Raw genomic sequence first — 17,720 nt, 5'->3', positions numbered from 1 at the left:
ATAAGTTCCTATAATGGAAAGAGGTTTTGTTCTGCTGCCAATTTTTTTTTTCTTAAATAAGGTTTTGTGTGGTACAAAACTTTTCCAAGATAGAAGCTACCAATAGTGATACACATAAATGAAATCAGATTAAAAACAAATCAGAGCTCTCAGGAGATCTTGTTATACATTTTGATGGCATGCCTCTCAGTGGAAAAGAAAGCAAAGGACTTAGTGAAGTTCCATGAGATTCATCTCAGTTCAGGCTTGACCCTCTGGTGAACTAAACTTGGATGAACTGTATTAACTTCAGAAGGAGAGAAGCCAAGAACCAAATCCAGCACACACTGATGTCAATAGAAGAGCTTACTCTTCCTGTAGTAGGCTTGAGACGTGGATGAGGCCCCAGTGTGTCCTCCACGTGCTGTGGCCCACTGAGATCGGTGGGGAAGGGAGATACCAAAGGAACTGAACTGGTTGTAAGTTGCAATATCCCTTATTCTTCTGTCTCTGCTGGCTTCTAGGGAATTTGCATATCCCTTTTCCTGGCAACAGGAAGGTCTGACCACAAAACCCAACTGTGCTATGGGCAATATCATTAAGAGATCTGTTCAAGAGGACTTTAAGATGTCCAACTGCACAGCAAGATGAAAAGCGTACCATAGTGCAGACTTAAACACACAAGCGCTATGACACGCACATTTTCTGTCACCATAACTCACTGAACATATTCCACCACACTTGAGAAGAGCTGACCTCAGGATCTGTGCTGGCTGGTTGGGCTGCAGCATGCTCAGGGTGGTAATCCTTCACCCATACTAAGCATTAAGAGAACAAAACACCTTCAGAGGTGTCCCTTCTTCATGGAGCTCAGGTGCTCAACAGAAACCCACATCAGGTTGTATGCAAAGAGAGAGAAAGGTGGGCGGGTCTGGATGCGAGAATGGCATCTGACCTTCTCTGTAGGAATTTGTTATGTGGGAATTCGTTATCTCTACCTGTCTGTTGAAGCAGGCTTGGATTTTAAGCAGCAACCTGGTCCTGTTTCCTAGACCCTTTCATGCTTTGCAGCTTCCTTAAATTGCTAAGACAAGACAGTTGAAAATCCTGAACCTTTGAAACACGGCATTTGCACAGCTCCTTTGTGAGTCAGATTAGCTTCAGATCGCGGTTTGGGAAGGAGTGTGCACTTCATGCCATTCTGTGCCAGTGGTTCTTTCATTTGACCTGGTTAGTTTGTGCCTGTACTTATACGGTTGCTGGTACTGTAGATCCAAAACTCATCAAAGTCAACCGCTGTCTTCTTGTAGACTTCAGTGAACTTTGGGTATGCTCTTTAACAGGCATGAGTTCAAGCTACTCTGCGCAGCGCTGGGACAGGCTTTGTCTTGTTTATCCAGCTTTATGAAGTTACCTTATATGTCAATTTTTGCATTGTGGGATGCTTGCTGAACATTGAAATAAAGTTTTCTGCGCGGTTCATTTAAACTTGATGGGTAATTAGAGAGTTGCCCGAGTTTGCAGTAGTCAGCGTTAATGTGACCTTTGAAAAAAATGTTTAAATAAAAAACAACTGAACTGAAATATTAATCCCTTGAACTTAATGAGGATGGCTCCATTAACCTCCCATTGCGTAGTACTACTTAACCCAGTAACAGCAGTACAGACAAGAAGAGGAGGTTTTTTCCTTTTAAGTTCATTGGAGTATCGGGAAGTAAAAACCTTCAGGCTATTTTTAATTAGGTTGAACCTCTGGGCAGTGCCGCTCTTACATTAAGCTATAAAGTTTTTAAGAGTTGCAGTTAAAATTCCACACTAATTTTGCTCCTCAAGTCAAAACAAAACAAAAAAAGTGTCGTGTAACACAGCACGAAACAACGAGAAGTGGTGGGTACATGGATGAAATAATGGCGGAGGTAGAGAGATGGGAAGATAGTAGTAGTATATAAACACAGAGCAGCCATAAACAGTATCAGACTCTGTCTCCTTAGGAGCAATGATACATCTCCATTTGATGTTCATTATATAATAATGAACATACACATCTATATATAAATTTGAATCGAGTCCCAACTTTTTAGCATTGTTAAACTCAGCCTCAAAACTTCCCTGGCGCTTGGGAGTACAAAGGCCAAAATACCGAACCATCATTTCCGGAAGATGGAAAATGAGGGACAGTAGCTCTGTCTCCACTGTTAAACTTCTGCCAGGTTCTGAATAGATTTTTTTTCATCAGCTTGTTATGTTAGAAAATAATCAGTCGGTCACTAAATTGGCTCATCGTTTGGGGAGAGTCAATGCACATCTCTGCTAATAGAGCAAAGAGGAAGCCAGATTCATGTTGTTAATGAGTTAGGAAATATTTTGGAGTAGCCTTCCTTGTTACAAGGGATTACAGAACTGCAACTACTTGAAAAGATTTTCAAAGAAACTTCTAAAGCTTTGATCTTTATTCAGAGAGTGCTTGCTTTCTAGTCTAAAAACATTCATTTTTAACAGGATATTAACAGAAGGACTGACTGCTCAGTAATTTTCCAAGCAGACTTTTCAATGAGGCTCCATCCTGCAGAGGCTTTCTGGTGTGAAGAGGTATAGTCAGTGCAAGGTAAACTTCAAAGTGCAGCATAAGGCTTTATCAGTGTGATTGTTTTTTGAACTAATTGATGGCTTACTTCTAAACCTCCATGCAGTTCCCTGACAATTATCAATGGCATGGAAATTATAGTGATCACGTACCTTAAGAAACACGCCGTCTCAAGACACACAGACCTCAGTGTATGTTAGGAGCTCTTATTACTCTAAAGAGGCTTGAGAGTCTGGGCTGAGTAGGCAGCGCAGAGTGGGGTATCACAGTGAAAGGAGGTGCCAGACTTAATCATAGGATGACTCTGTTCCTTTTCCATTGAGTAGCACAGTGATGCCACTAGAGAGAGAGAGAGAAATAGATTACTTATTTCCTTTTCGTTGTCATATTTGAGAAGAAATCTCTGTGCTCGGAGGGAATTTTCTGCGATACTGATGGGACCTGTTAGAGGTGTCCTGCCAAGAGTCAGACACAGGCAACACTATAATTATCCATTAGCGAGGTGAATGTGAGAGACTGAAAAACACTTTGTTAAACTGTCTTCAGAGTTCAGGTTAGGCAAGGATCCAAAAGCTGTGGTGTGGGTTTCACCACATTTTTTTCAGATCTGTACTTCATCAGCTCCTGAGCCCTCACATGGGAAGCCTTGAGCACCTGAAGCTTTCATTTCTTGTCTCTCTCCTCTTTCAAAATTAGCCAGAATCTCTCACTCTGCGGGACAGCACCACTTTTTAGGCAAAACACATTATATATAGAATGGCCCCGCGGATTCCAGGGCCCCCTGGAGACATCCTGCTCAGCTGCCGCTGTGCTGCGCAGCTCTGAGAGTCCCGCGTTCTCCGGTCCACCCGGGATTTGAAATATTTCTGGAATATATTGTTGCTGTTAAAACCTCAAGATGTCATTTAAAAGGAGTTTCCAAGGGACTGTTATGATCTCTTGAGCTGAGAGTTACAATACTGCTACTCTTCCAAGGCCTGTGCTGTTGCACAGTCAGCTGCCTGTTTACCAGGGTGCCTTGGGAGGCATCGTGGAAGTGGAAAAATTCACTCGTTAGAAGGTAATGGATGCACTGACTTTTTTTAGTTGTTTGTTTTGAAGACAGTAACCAAAATAGGGACAGCACTTTGTAAAAGGACCACTTGCGAAGCTCTATTTGAGCTATGTCACTAAAGTTATTTAATCCTGGATCCACCCCAATAAACTAAGGGCAGTATCTGATGATAGATGGGACTTCAGTGGAGTTTCGCTGGATTTATTGCATTGAAACTGAGCAGGTTCTCCTTTGCTTACCGTGACGCTAACTTACTCCAGTGATAATGCAAAAGAGCAGAATCTAGCCTTAAAATGTTATACATGCTCATGGAGAGGCGATTTTTTTCCCATTCATACCAGCTCAAATTATCTTTATTCATATGCATCATGAGATGCATAGGTCACGTATTTATAGAGTCATCAAAATAACACTTGACAGCTTAAGAAAGCATTTTATCCACAAAAGGAAACAATTACACAAAATAGTCATCAGAAAGAAGAATGATTCCAAGTATGCAGCTTACAAGGCACAGAGCAGGGCTTTGCATGAGAATAAACTGCTGTACTGATGAAGAAATAGGAAACAAAGTTATTGTGAAGAAAATCCTCCCATAGAATTCAGTACAAGCTATCTCTTCAAAGAAAATGCAAGAGATCTGATATTACTAATAATAATACAACTGCCGGTAGGAAAAGATCACCAGTTTAGGCTTTTGCCGTAAGGAGCTTCTCTAACTCAAAAGTTTTCATCAGAGGTACAGTACAGGCATGTGTATATATAACACCCATATAACCTGGGCAACACTGATGGGCATCGCATCACTCAAACATTTTTTTTTTTATTAGCTCTTGGAATAGATGTTGGTTTACTATACAGAAAGAAGATATGAGTTTCTTTACGAGAGTGTTAAAATCTAGGAGCCCAGGTCCCAGGTTTCTTCACAGTCCCATTGGTTTAATTGAGGTTGTAGTTAATAAACGTGGAGACACAGATTGATGAAGGCCCTAAGGTTACAGTCTAATGCCTTGAGACAGCAGGTATTGAAGGACTCATTCATATGGGGGCTTGTACATTAGGGAGGCATAGGAAATCACCTTCCCTTAACGGGAAGAGACACAAAGCTGAAACACGGAAGATAACAGTCAGGGGAAGTCAAAGGGGGAGTATATGAATAAGGGCAGATAACTCAGTAGGCAGCTTCTAGACTCCTCGGCTTGTGACATGCTTCAGGTGTTACGGTGATTTTTTCAAGCCCAGCTTGGGGCAAGTTCTGAAGGACAGTATGTGGACTGTGCAGCCTGTTGACGTAGGAAGGCCGGGGCGGCAGCAGTGGAGCAGTCAAAAATACAGCAACTCCTGAGCAAGCGCCCCTGGTCTCGGGAATAGCATGGAGGCCTTGCAGGGAGGGAATATCGGCTTGGTGTGTTAGACCTTGTGTGAAGAACTAGGGGAGCTTCATCTGGGACATAAAGGGTGTGGGGTGGGGCTGGCGGAGAGAAAGTCCTGGAGTTGGTGTCTCTCCTGCCTGTCATGGGCTGGAAGGTAACCATTATTTGAAAACGCGGTGATGGGCATGCACCGGGACTGAGATGTCCTTGTCCGAGGACAGGAATCGTTAATGGGAGCTTTCCAGTCAGTGTAAAGACATTTCCCACACTGGCTGTCATTCACCTAGTGCAATGCTGTTCCCTGCGCTGTCTCTGATACCAAGTGCCCGAAGGTTTTCTTTAATGATTCCACATTCCAGCATCTTATGAGATAAAACCTCAGCTACCTGAACAGTTTCGTTTCATGGTTAGCTATATTGTCTATGAGTAGCTATGTTAAGCCCAAATGTTAACATGGTGGCGTGTTCCTTTTTGCACTTGCTTGCAGTCATTGGGAGAAAAAGAGAGCATTTAGGTGCTCTCTGCACAGGTAGAGATGTTAACTCCTTTCCCAGGCCTGGATAAACAGCTTCCCAAGAAACCACATTTCCCAGCTGCTTTCTTTGGGCCATTCTTCCACGTGGCAGAGGTGGGTATACCGCTTTCGGGAAGGTCCTGCAGATGAGTCCTGGGTTCTCCTCAAACTCATCATCCTCGCCTCAAGTCACCGACTTCTGCAGCCCCCCGTAGCACGCTGAGCGCTGCAGAGGGACTGCAGCCATGAGGCGAGAGGACGACTAAGCAGTGGTTACTCCTTCGCCTTCCCGGCAGAAATCTGCTTAGTGGAGGGAATAACATGGTCCTTACTAAGAAACTCCTTCTGTTTCCAATTAAACAAAAATTGCTGCCTATAAATCACTTGATCCCTGAGCTCTGTTTCTCAATTTCACTCTCCCTGTTATTGAGCCTCCATCTGCTTTTAACAATTCTTGCTACTCATATGTCTTTTAATGCTGTATCCCTCCAGAATGGCTTTCTAATTAAGTAAGCTCTGAAAATGAAAAGCAGCAGAACAGCAGCTTGCTTGCTCTCTGTACCCTTTATCTGGGAGTCCTCTATGTGCTATTTTGGAAGCTAAATTGAGGTCGCTGACATTATGCATATTTGTTGTCTGATGCAGTTTTACAAGCCCCAAATTCTCTATTCCAAATTTTCTTTAGGCACATGGGTCAAACATTTGCAGGAAGAAAAATAAGTATTTGGAGCTCTAGCAGATTTAGAGAAACAGAGGAGGACTGAGAAAGGGGCCACAATCTCAGACCAGGATTTCTGTTGCAGTACACTTTCACTGGCCAGTGAAAAGATCAGTGTCGCTGACGCCAACAAAATAAACATTTCCAATGATATGTGAAAAGGAAAAAGGGAGTTTTGCTAAAGAGAAGTATCCTGCAGAGGTTGCAGTCCCCCTTTTGTTACGAATCGTGTAGTGACCAGTTATTGCCTCTTGTCAAAATACATTGTGCTGAAATTGCACAGAAGGAATGGATGCAGTTGTGTTTCTCATCAGCAAAAAAAAAAAGAACAGGTGCTGTTTATGTGGAATTAAATATTATACTGCATGTGGGTAGTGCCACGGTAATTATGGATACGAGTTAGTATCACGCTTCAACTGGTGAAGAAATACAATAACGAAATACCCCCAAAAAGCCATTATTTTAATATTTCGCTGCCCTCTGCCTCAAGGGGAAATAATGCAACTTACAAATTTTTCACATTTGGATTCGGAACTCAAAAATTGTTAAAACCTTTTTAAAAACTTGAGAATAAAGAGTTTGCTGTTGGAAATGTCAGGCATCGTTGGAGATACCAAACTGTTTAGTCCTCAGAGTGCATTTTTACCTGGATTGCTGAGCCAGGATATTTGGATTATTTTTCATTCATAATTCACTGCATCATTCAGGGAAAGAAAGGGTGTGATCGGGAAAACAAAGTATCTACAAATAATGCAAATTAAGATAGATTTTAAAGGAGGGATAAAAGAAACACAAAACTCAAAAAACTGGCCTTACAGAAAAATCGCAAGTGGAGTGGAAAATCTGAGACTTAAAAAAAGTTTATTTTGAGTCGTATCAAATTTTTGCAGTGGAAGAACTTAATCAAAACAAAAATGGCCTAATAAATGTCTGATTCAACAAAACTGCATTTTGGTGGGGGTTTTTTCACCAAAATGTGTAACCAGTTGTATTTCATACATAACTTTATCAAAACATTTTTGCTTGAAGATTTAATTCTTCAGATGCTTTTTAAGTGGTGACCCTTCCGTTATTTTTGAGTTGAAAATATATTTTTAAAAAAGGGTGAGCTGGAATGAATCCCAGTCCGTGTGGAAGTAGGTTGGTTTTGCTTCGGATAAGTAACTGCCTCTGGCGTGGGATCTTACATCAGCAGAATGATGCTACGAGGTCACAGCGCTGTGCAGACCAAGCATGGGTATCTCAGGCCGTATGGGGAAGGAAGAGAGGGGAAAATTGTTTGGAAAACACTTTCATTACTGACTTCCGAAACGCCACTGTAAAGGTACAAGGGAAGGAGCAGCAGAGTTCGCATTAACAGCTTCAAAGGTGGTGCTGTGGCAGGAAGGGAGATGGGTTGGACATGGTTTCCCCCACAATTTCCCTTTCCCTTGGGCTGCCAAAGTGAGGGGGAGGAGGTCAGATGGAAGCGGTGCTGCATATCGGCCAGCTGCGTATCCGCCTCTTGTCTTCAAGCCGTGGAGGCTGGCTGTAGGGTAGATGCAGTAGACTTTCACAAGACGCCAGCAACAGCACCAGCCCACAGATGCGTTCCCAAATTGGCTATGTGTGTGATAGGGACACGTTTCACTCCGCTGGTTGTTTTTAATGCACACGGTAAGGTCTTCGCGCCTGACACCTGAGGTCCTAGATCCGCATGCCGTTTACGTTTGTGCAGATACCTACTTCCCATGCCTTGAGCTACTGCAAAACTTTTCTCAACTTTGCTCTACCTCTGAAACTTCTCGTAGCTCATTATGAGATTCTTATACCTCATTAGGCCAGCTTGTTTGCTTTTCCACAGTTATCTTAAAACAATCCTGAAATTAAAAAAAAAAAAAGATTCTGCAGCAGGAAGGAGGGATGAGATGTATTGCAGGTAGTGAGAAGGGAGAGGAGTTCAGTATTCAAAGCCTAAACTCAGGAACAAGATAATATGAAACACCATAAATGTGGAATAATTAAGGATTAAGGGGTTTAACACATTTATTTTCTTTCTTAATTTTCTAATTTTTTTTAACCTAAACACTCTATGTGAACTTCAGTCCTCCTGGTAACTTGTGTTGGCAGCACGTTGCGTTTTTCATGTGATCGTTTTATTTTTGTTCTTGGTAGAAACAGAAGTTCATTAGATCACATTGCAAGTATGCAGAAGTCTACAGGGGCTTGATCAGGATAGTCTGAAACCACAAATTCTGCTTTTGTAATTCTTTATTGATCACAGTTACTGTTTTAATGCTATGGTCACTATTTTAACACTATGTTATCCTATGTTATTTTGGTAGGTTTAATAACAGCTAGGTATAAATGCTATAAACAGTTTTAATAATACCGTCCGTTTCCTTTCCTGAGTGCATTTTCCTTGCTTTTAGCTGAATGACCATATTTGTTTTCACCTCCCACATTCCAAGGAAGGGTTGCTGAGGCCTTTCTCTGAATGATGACCCTTTTTGGAAAGCGGTCGTAGCCAAGGATGCCGAAGAGCCCTTTGCATTGCAAGGGAATGCGAGCCGATCAGCTGGGCAGCTGGCTGCCTGCCAGGAGCTCTGCTCCCTAAGGTACGGGCTTAGTCATGTAAAGCCCTGCTCGTTTTCCATCCCTAAGGCTTAGGGGCTGTGTTGGTTGTAGTCGAGGTTCGAAGGATACGGTGGTATGGGTTCGTCCGGGGCACGAGGGTGCGCGAGCCCAAGCCCCCCGGTCACCCACACTGCCTAACGGCTGGCTGAAGTCAGAGGGGCCCTCAGGCACGGCTTCCCTGTGGAAGCCCTTGGGGGGTATAGCTAACAGAGGCAGGACAGTCGCAAGCAAGGCCTCACCGAATCTGCTGTTATTTTGGGCAGGACAACTTGGTGGCCCAGTGGTCCACAGCCTGTTCCAAGCCTGTGCTGGGGTATGTCTAGTTTGATAAGCGATCATATAAAGGGAGCAGAGGAGAGCCCTTTCAAACCAGCAGCAGCTGAGGATGGCACCTCCTGAGCTTTGATCCCTACCTAAGCTTAATTTCTCTCCTTCTTCTGTAATTTGGGGATAATAATACCGATACTTACCCGATCTGTAAAGCTGATGTGAGTATCAGCTGATGTTTTTTAACTAGCACTGTTGGGTAAAAAATGAAGGGTAGGTAGAGAGGAGCATACGTTCAAGAGTTAGAGCTTCTGGCCACAGCCATCAAGAGTGACCAACGCATTCATCTGTCCCCAAGGACCCCACTGCAAACATTTGATGATGGCTCCAAATCTTAAAGTATTAACTCATTGCCTGTAAGTAAAGTAAATGGGAGTGTGATTTACCTGAACAAGAAATAATGTTTCCAACCCCTTGTGGGATACTGAAGCTGCATGGAGGTGACATTAATAAGTTGGTTTTGTTGGGAGTTAAAGAGAGGACAGAGGATCTGTAAGAGGGCAGATAGTGAGATAACAGAAGGAAGAAGGTTGTTACGTGTTAATGGGAACAGTGGTCCAGATAATGATCTGCCCATCGAATGATCAGTCTCATTCCCCGCCCCCTTGTCTGGCTCCAAAATCCTAAAAGCAAGTATAGGTCACCTTGTTTAGTAGCTAGAGAGCAGAGAAATCGGGGTAGGGGGACTTGTGATGGGAAGCAGCCCAAGGGGACAGCAAACTGAACAGTAAGGCTACACAGGGCTGGAGACTGGTGGGGAGCTGGGTGTGCAGAGAGGTTTTTACTTACACACATACAGACGTGGCACTTTGTCGTGCCATCAGCAAGCCAAATAAAAGACATACATGACTACTGCTACTAATGGGAGGGCAGCTTTCCATTAGTGAATAACGGTTATGTCCCTGTAAAGCCACAGAATATGGTTAGCATTGTCTAACAGAAGGATACTGAGGCTTTTAAAAGCAAAACAGCTGGGTTTCTGAGCCAGCTGGTTTTAAGCAGGCAACTTGTTTCTTTAACCTCGACCCACAGCTGTTTGCCAGTGTTGTGCCCGGGGCTGGTGGCTTAAGCAGAAACACGGCCAATGCACTGTGAGACTCTCGTGGGTTTGCAAGCCCCAGGCTCGCTGAGGAAGACTTCGGTGAGTCATCGGGTCCGGCAGTGGGACAGCTGCGTGGCACCCAGGCTCACCCGCTGTGCTCTTCGTTGCAGCTGGCGTCCTGGGTGACAGCTTGGAAGTCAGGGAATGTGCTGAGCAGGGGGAAGGACCGACAGTGCCTTTGAAATCAAAAAGAAAACTAATTTTTACACACTGTTGCAGTTTTAATCAACCCTCCTTGTCTACTGTCTGCTCCTTCTCAACTAACTTCAACCTTCTCATGATTAGATATCTATATAGACTGTCTCTGGAGACACTGAAGAGAGAGACGTAGCTCCAGATTCATGTCATTTCTATTAAATGCTCGACTTAGGGGGGATTATCCACTGGAGGCGCTTTAGGATGTGAATATTAGACACAACTGCTATCTAACAACATGCTTATGGTTGCGCTGGGTTCAGATAACGTTCAGTTTCTGAGGGATTTCAAATATTTCTACTGCTCTTAAACCTAATTAAGCAAATCAAGGTTCTGAAGGAAGTGGAGAGCCAGGAGACTTTCTCTGACTTTTGATTTTACATACCTCTTTCTATACCTGAGGTGCCCAAAATGTACATATTCAGCACTTCCATGTACGACAATGAGGCGGGGAAATGCAGCAGCCCATCCCTGGCTCAGACACTCGTGTATAAAGAAATTAATGTCCTTATAGAAAGCTTTGTCTTCCAGTGCTCTGGAGCCTTTCCCACGATTCCTAGATTTATAAAAAATATTGTACGCAGAGCTACCTGGCCCTGCAAGAACTTTAACTGGCTTCGTGGGGTGCTCAGAGACTGCTGCAGATCTGCACCGGCGGCCCAGAGCCCGGCTGCAAACGCTCCTGAACAGGGAAGGACGATGGCATTTGGCGTGCATGGTGCACAGCGTGCTCGGAGCCCACTGGCAGGCACTGCCTCTGCCATCGCTGCTGTTTCGGATGAACCCAAGGAATGTTTTGTCCCACGTTTGGCGTAAATCTCCCTCTAACTGTGATAGCATCTTTGGGTAATTGTCATAAATAAACAGAAGGACTCACCTTCCCCTCCCTCCCTCCTGTTTTTTAAGCAGTGCGGGTATTTAGCAGTGAACTGTGAGCAAAAGCATGATTGCACCACGATGGTAGACCTCTTGCCTAGAACACAACCTTCGGATTTGCAATATGACCGACGTGAGTGCCATGCTGCCGTCACTCTGAAGTAGAGACCAGTGCAGATGTAGCCTCTTGGTGGTTGAGAAGGTCACCAGGCAGCAGGCGTGGAGTCCTGGGGCTGCAGAGCCCCGGCGGTGAGCTGGGCAGTGAGGGGTGGCCAGCATCGTTTGTGGGGTTTTCCTCCCAACCACGCTATGGCACTGTTCCTCCGATAATACGTGTACTCTTGGAAGTGTTATCAAAATGGAGACGAAAGGAGGAGCCCTTCAAAAATTTGTATCTAGACATAAAGCCAGAAAACAAAGGAAGCTCAGGAAAAAAAGAAGGGTACTGCATGAAAGAAGGGTGTTATGGTAGCAATTGTCTAACAGTTGATACAAATATATATTTTAGAGCCAGGGTGTATTTGATGCAACCGTTTGTGCCTCAGACTGGGTGTTTGTCAGCACCGTGACACGGAGGTGGGAAACTGAGGACAGAACAGCAGGAAAATTGCCAGAAACAAGGCAGGAAAGGAGCTTTAGCAGGAGAACCAGCAGGAAAAAGCCAGATCTTAGATCTTGAGGAAGAAAAACTGCAAAATTTGTCTAATTAAAGAATGTAGAACTAGACCGGGTGAGCTAAGGACGTTGATTTGCACACCAGGAGAAAGAAGAAGAAGCCTCACAAAAATAAAATCTGAGATGCAGGATGAAAACCAGGACAGAAGCATGGGGAATGGGATTGGAAGGGCTCAGAGGGAGGCGTAGTGGTAAAGTCACATGCTGTGGACAGGTCAAGGATGGTAAGAGTAGTATAGGTCCTAATGTTGGAGTGAAAATTTCTATTGCCTGTTGAGAGCTGTCGCAATGGGGTGAAGGAGACTTGGAACTAGACAGGATAGACTCAGGCATAGAGCTGAAGGACTGGAATTCATAGCACCTTTATGCATCCTGGAAAAAAATACAGCTCAAAACTATTGCCTAAGAAACTATTGTGAAACTGCTGCAGCTACAGTTAGCAGAACCTGACTCCCTCTTTTTAAGAAGGTGGGTGGATGGATGGTTGGATGGATGGACGGACGGACGGACGGACAGACAGAGCGGGTTTGGCTTTGGAACTCACCCCTTTTGCTTCCTGCCATGCTCATATTGGTCACGATGAAAAAATTGGCTTTGTCTTCAGTTGAAACCTTCATACACATTAATGTTTTTTAAATAATGGATCGTGCAGATCCTAATATGGGCACTAAAAACAAAGGCTATACAAATAAATACTGGGAAAGGGCCCACAGCTTCCTGAAGACTGATAGCCAGATTTCTTTCTGCATGCCTTTTGCATCCTGTTGATGGTATGACACTTTTTCCCCAGTAATGTCCAAGACACATACTGCATTAATCAGATAATGTAACTTTCCATGATCTAGCCCTAAGAAATGTAATTTAACTTTTTTCCCCTCCCTTTTTGACTCCCTTTGACAACGGACTTTTTCCTAATGGCTTCTCCAACCCAAGAAATCTGGCAAAAGTTATTACATTGTTCTCAGAGCAATGTTTGTGGTGTGATTAATGCGTGATTAGCTACCTGAAGCTTAATAAAGGCCTTGCTCTTTCCAAGGCTTATCCGTGATCCATACTGCACTTGAATCGAGTCTTGTGAAAGCCAGTGGGAGTATGGACACCAATACAGTTAAATCCACATATATTTTAAGGATTTGGGTACCCAAGGATGGTACCCAAAACCAGCCTTACGCACAAATGACCGCACGTTCCTTCAGCTTTGCAACGACTGCATGGAAATCGATAGGCGTATTGGATGTGTGGTGCCAATACGAAAAAGAGAGGAATATATCCTGGAATCATGCAAAAATGCGTTATTAATTTCCCCCCTGCCTCGTGTGGTATGTTCCCCATACTGTAGCACTGGTCTCATTAGATACACCTGAAGACAGCTTGTCTCTTCTGTTGTAGTTGCAGGTGGAACTTGATCAGGAATATCAAGACAAATTCAAAAGACTGCCTTTGGAAATTCTGGAGTTCGTACAGGAGGCCATGAAAGGGAAAATCAGCGAAGATGGAGACCACAGTTCTGCCCCCTCTTCCCTGGCATCTGACAGTGGAAAATCAAATCATAAACCTCTGCAAAGTGAAGAGGAATTGGAAGAAGATAATCCAGAAAAAGTATTTGATACTACTTTTTAACTGCCCAAGAAACAATCAGTGCGCCAGGGCGCACCGCTCCCCAGCTGCCCCGTCTCTGCTTTCCCGATGCGAGCTGCCGCTGAAGCGCTTCGGGAGGCAGGAGGCATCTGCATTCAAGTGCACATCTCCCAGAAGGAACATTTTATAAAAAGTATTGTGCAAAGGTCTTCATTCCCATTCTTCATCTTATTATTATTCTAAAGCTTAGTGCGGTCGTAATGGGAAAATTAATATGTTAACCATCCGCCCCTCTTTTTTTTTCCTTTTTTTTTTTTTTTTGGCCAGTTTACAATGAGTAATTTGCTGGCCATGTTCACTGTTAAGAATGTTTAATGAAGACCAGTGTATTGTACAGAGACAAATGTGTGCAGCTTTCCTTTTGAAGTGCCGGTGCGAGGTGCTCCAAACTAACACAGATCCTAGAGAATATTATAACAGTACTTAATCATATTTGTTTCCTTCTTTATAACTGCACCTTGACAGCTGTACCATCATTTTACATTTGCACTGAAACATTTAATCCTTTTTAGCTTTGCAAGCACTGGTGGCTTGCTGTCTTGATATTATGTTTATCACGTGGAAAGAAATATATTTGCTGCTGAAAATTCTTGGAACTGTGGGGACAAGAGGAAAACAGCGAGAAGAACTCTGCCTGGAGATTGTCGGTGTCTGTGTACGTCTGTGTTTGTTACACTGTGTGAGTGCATATATGTTTGTATACATATATAGCTATATGTGCGCACACATCCGTCTGTATACACACACGGCATGTTTCTGTTTGAAGTCGGTGTGGTCTCTTGGCCAAATGAAAAGTTTCGGGGATACGTGAATAGAGAATCTTTATGAAAGCTAACATCTGGGTTATACTGCTATAAAATAGGCATTGCATCATAAAATTCTTTTTGTGGTGTTAGTGTTGTAAATCAAAGTAGTTTTAGAATATAAATTTGATATATATTTTGCAGACTCAAAAGTATTGATTTTAAGTATCATATTTTAAGCTTACTGAATTTGATAGGATTATAAAATGTTTAGGACTACAGTATTGGAAATTTAACAGAATCTTCCATTATTTTTAAGACTGAGGTTCAGTTTTACTAGGGTCTGAAATTTAAAAGCGAAAGATAAAAACCTGATCACTGTTATTTAAAAATGTATATTAATCCGTTTAACTGACTTCTTAAACTAAGAACAATCAAAGTTAGCGTACTGTGTGCTATGCGTGGGAGAAGTAGCAGCACATTTTGAGGAATTTCTATCGGACGACAGAGAGACTTTGTGAAAGTCAGGATGTTTGCAAAGGGAAAGAAACGCTATTCTCTGGATTCCCGTGCTAACAGAAATAGGAATTATGAAACATTACGGAGGGATTCTTTCCTTGTACCCAAGCCAATGCATAACGCTGAAGGCCTTTCCCTCAGCCGTGTGGTGAGGCGGCATCTTAGGGCAAAGGATAAACTGGCTCAGAAGAGACAGATTTGCGTCGAGGGGCTTGACCCTGCAAACTCGCAGAAATGACTTTTCCTGCGCACACTGGGCTCAGTGCAGCCCTTCTGGGGAATACCGTTCACGTACACGTTTGCAAGAGCGGGGCCTTACTTTGTATTAACAAGCAATCGGAGAAAGAAGTCAATTGCGTAGGGAGGCATTTTAATACATCGTAACAGTTAAGTTACTTTACTTCCATTCCCTCAGGATTTTAGTACTCTAAAGTAACTTATTTTATTTAAATTTAAGCAATAAAATACAAAGCAAGCTTAAGTTTTCAGTTAAATAATGGTGTGTATATATATATAAGTTCAAATCTTGGAAAACAAGCAGTATTTTCATGTTTCTTTTTTAAACTTAGAGCAGAAAGAAAGAAAAATTGCACATTGTTTGGAGATCATATTTTGGATTAAACTGTTCTGGTTTATGATGATGAAGTGAGTGAACATGAAATTCAAAAATCTGACTTTCACCTTAATGCGAGGAAAGGCGAATCCTCTGTTAATCCTTGTTTTGCACTTTGAAATCAATCCTAATCACTCATTGAAAACGTAGAGAGTCAAGAGGTAATGCTGCATTTTATAAAGTAAAAATGACATATTGTCTAAATTACTGAAAGAATGAACCGATAGCAGTGTTCACAATAAAACTGAAGACTCTTGCATTATAGAAACCGTTGTACAGCGCAGGCTTTTCGGTAAAATCTTAGCTCCTTTGAATTTCAGCGCCACGTTCCCGTGGACTTCAGCGGAGCCAGGACTTCACCACAGTCTTCAAAGAAACTTGGGCAAATACCGATTAACCTTTTATTTATATTTACAAATAAATAAATGTACCGGTTGGATTAAATATACGATCAGCTGTAGTCATTTTACAGTACGTTTGTATTTGACCATTTCCTGTACTCACATTTTTTTATATCTGTACAGTGCCACTTTCTGCAGGTGTAAGGTAGCGTGTAATACTGTACATCTTGCATTGTTCACACTATTTCAGTGAAACAGATATCATTTAATATTGATATTACTTGAACTAGAGTAAGATAATGAAAAAAGGGTCTTTATGATGTGCAAGTCTTGTGCCTTTTATGTATTTGCCTTGTTCCGTGTTGAATGTGTGGAAATGCTGTATCGTGGACTTCTGCTGTATAGAATAGAGCTGTCTATATTAAACTAGGTCGTGCACTTCAGATATCTTTACACTACTGAAAATAGCTTGGTTTTGGCAGTATAAACAGAATTTTAAAAATTCTAATGAAGGCCAGACATTTTAGATTTAACATGTTCATAATTATGTTAATTAATGCTCATGTATTAGCTAGACATTCACTGAAAGATAACTAAGGGGACATCATTGCTTGCCTTTCTTTGAAATCAGTGTTGCTCTTGTACATTGTATTAGTAGTGTCTGTGATTGATTAGTCCTTGATGATTTGCTTTCGAAGTAGGATGAAAAATTTCAGCTAACATGTACATATTTTTCGGTTCCTCAATCTATGATTGGTTCAGAGGCATAATTCACATTTTTGTAAAAATTCTATGCAATTTTGTGGCATGATGTTTCTTCCACTTGTAATTTTATGTGCTTACATTACAGATCCAAAGGACAAATAAAAATTTCTTAACACAAGACGGTTGTTTTCTCTCTTCATTGACTGAAAAGCCTCGGTTGACTCAGGAGACCTTACTGACCTCGAAGACCTTACCCTGACCCCTTTGCTCCCGGGCAGGGCAGTGCCACGAGGAGTCAGTGAAGTTTCCCTGCGGCCTCTTCTGTTCGCAACGACGAGAACAAGAAATTGCACGTGCCTGGGCATCCCCCGCCCCTCCCAGCAAAATGTGTATTTGCTGGTGCTCTGCAACAAGGGAAAACAAAAAAGGGCACGGCAGGCACTGAACTGGTAAGAAAATGTATGGGTTTACAGGCCAGGCTGTTGTAGAACAGCACTTCCATGCTTTTCAGCCATACCTGTAAACTGCCTCGACACATTACAGCAGCCTTACTTCTCTTCCAGTGCCCCAGCTGTTTCGCTAAACATCTATGCAATTATATATGCGCTATGAAATGTACCTTTGCAGGGGCCTTCCACTGAGAGCGTTGAAGAATAAATCGATTCCTTTGGCTTTTCACTTTCCTTTCCCTATTTAATTTACAATGCAAAAAATTATCTCCGGGAGAAGAGATAAGCAGGTATATTAATCCAGTGTACTAAGGGATATACCTATTAAAATAAATAGTCTCCAAGGCAGCTAGAGTCAAATTGCTCACTAGGAGAGGTGTGGGGAAATGGGGTCTGACGAGGGGGATGGACACGGCACGGTGTAAAAGCAGGCAAGGAAGGGAGGAACAGAGCTGGAAGTCGGGCCCGTGAATTTGACAGAGAGGAGTAAGACTAGGACAGAAACATGGGGGGGGAAGCAAAAGAAAAGAAAAATGGGTACATTTCCTTCCGAAAGGAGGAGCAGTGGGGTGTGGAACCATCAAGAGCGGGGCTTGCTGAGGCCCCGTTAGCGAGCTGCCCGTCGTGTAGCGAGGCAGGCGCGGGGAGGCAGACGGGACCACGGCATGGGGAGGCAGCGCGGTGGCGAGAATTTCAGGGGGA

The 17,720-nt window shown here is 42.9% G+C and overlaps 1 protein-coding gene across 8 annotated transcripts in view; it reads left to right on the top strand.

Moving 5' to 3' along the window:
- Positions 1-17,205, top strand: part of PLCB1 (phospholipase C beta 1) — a 415,215-nt gene extending 398,010 nt beyond the window's left edge. For 3 of the 8 annotated variants that reach the window (XM_072857454.1, XM_072857456.1, XM_072857458.1), the window contains one exon: positions 13,400-16,746. In XM_072857454.1, coding sequence (XP_072713555.1) covers positions 13,400-13,630 — 231 coding nt within the window. In that variant the 3' untranslated portion in view covers positions 13,631-16,746. Of the gene's footprint in view, positions 1-13,399 lie in introns of all 8 variants that reach the window. The other 5 variants (XM_072857457.1, XM_072857455.1, XM_072857461.1 and 2 more) reach the window with 5 other exon arrangements.
- The last annotated feature ends 515 nt before the right edge of the window (positions 17,206-17,720 follow it).

Source organism: Ciconia boyciana, chromosome 3 (assembly GCF_034638445.1).
Source record: "Ciconia boyciana chromosome 3, ASM3463844v1, whole genome shotgun sequence".
In the NCBI taxonomy this organism is placed as follows: domain Eukaryota; kingdom Metazoa; phylum Chordata; class Aves; order Ciconiiformes; family Ciconiidae; genus Ciconia; species Ciconia boyciana.
Note: the sequence above shows the minus strand (reverse complement) of the source record. Positions and strands in the feature narration are given on the sequence as shown.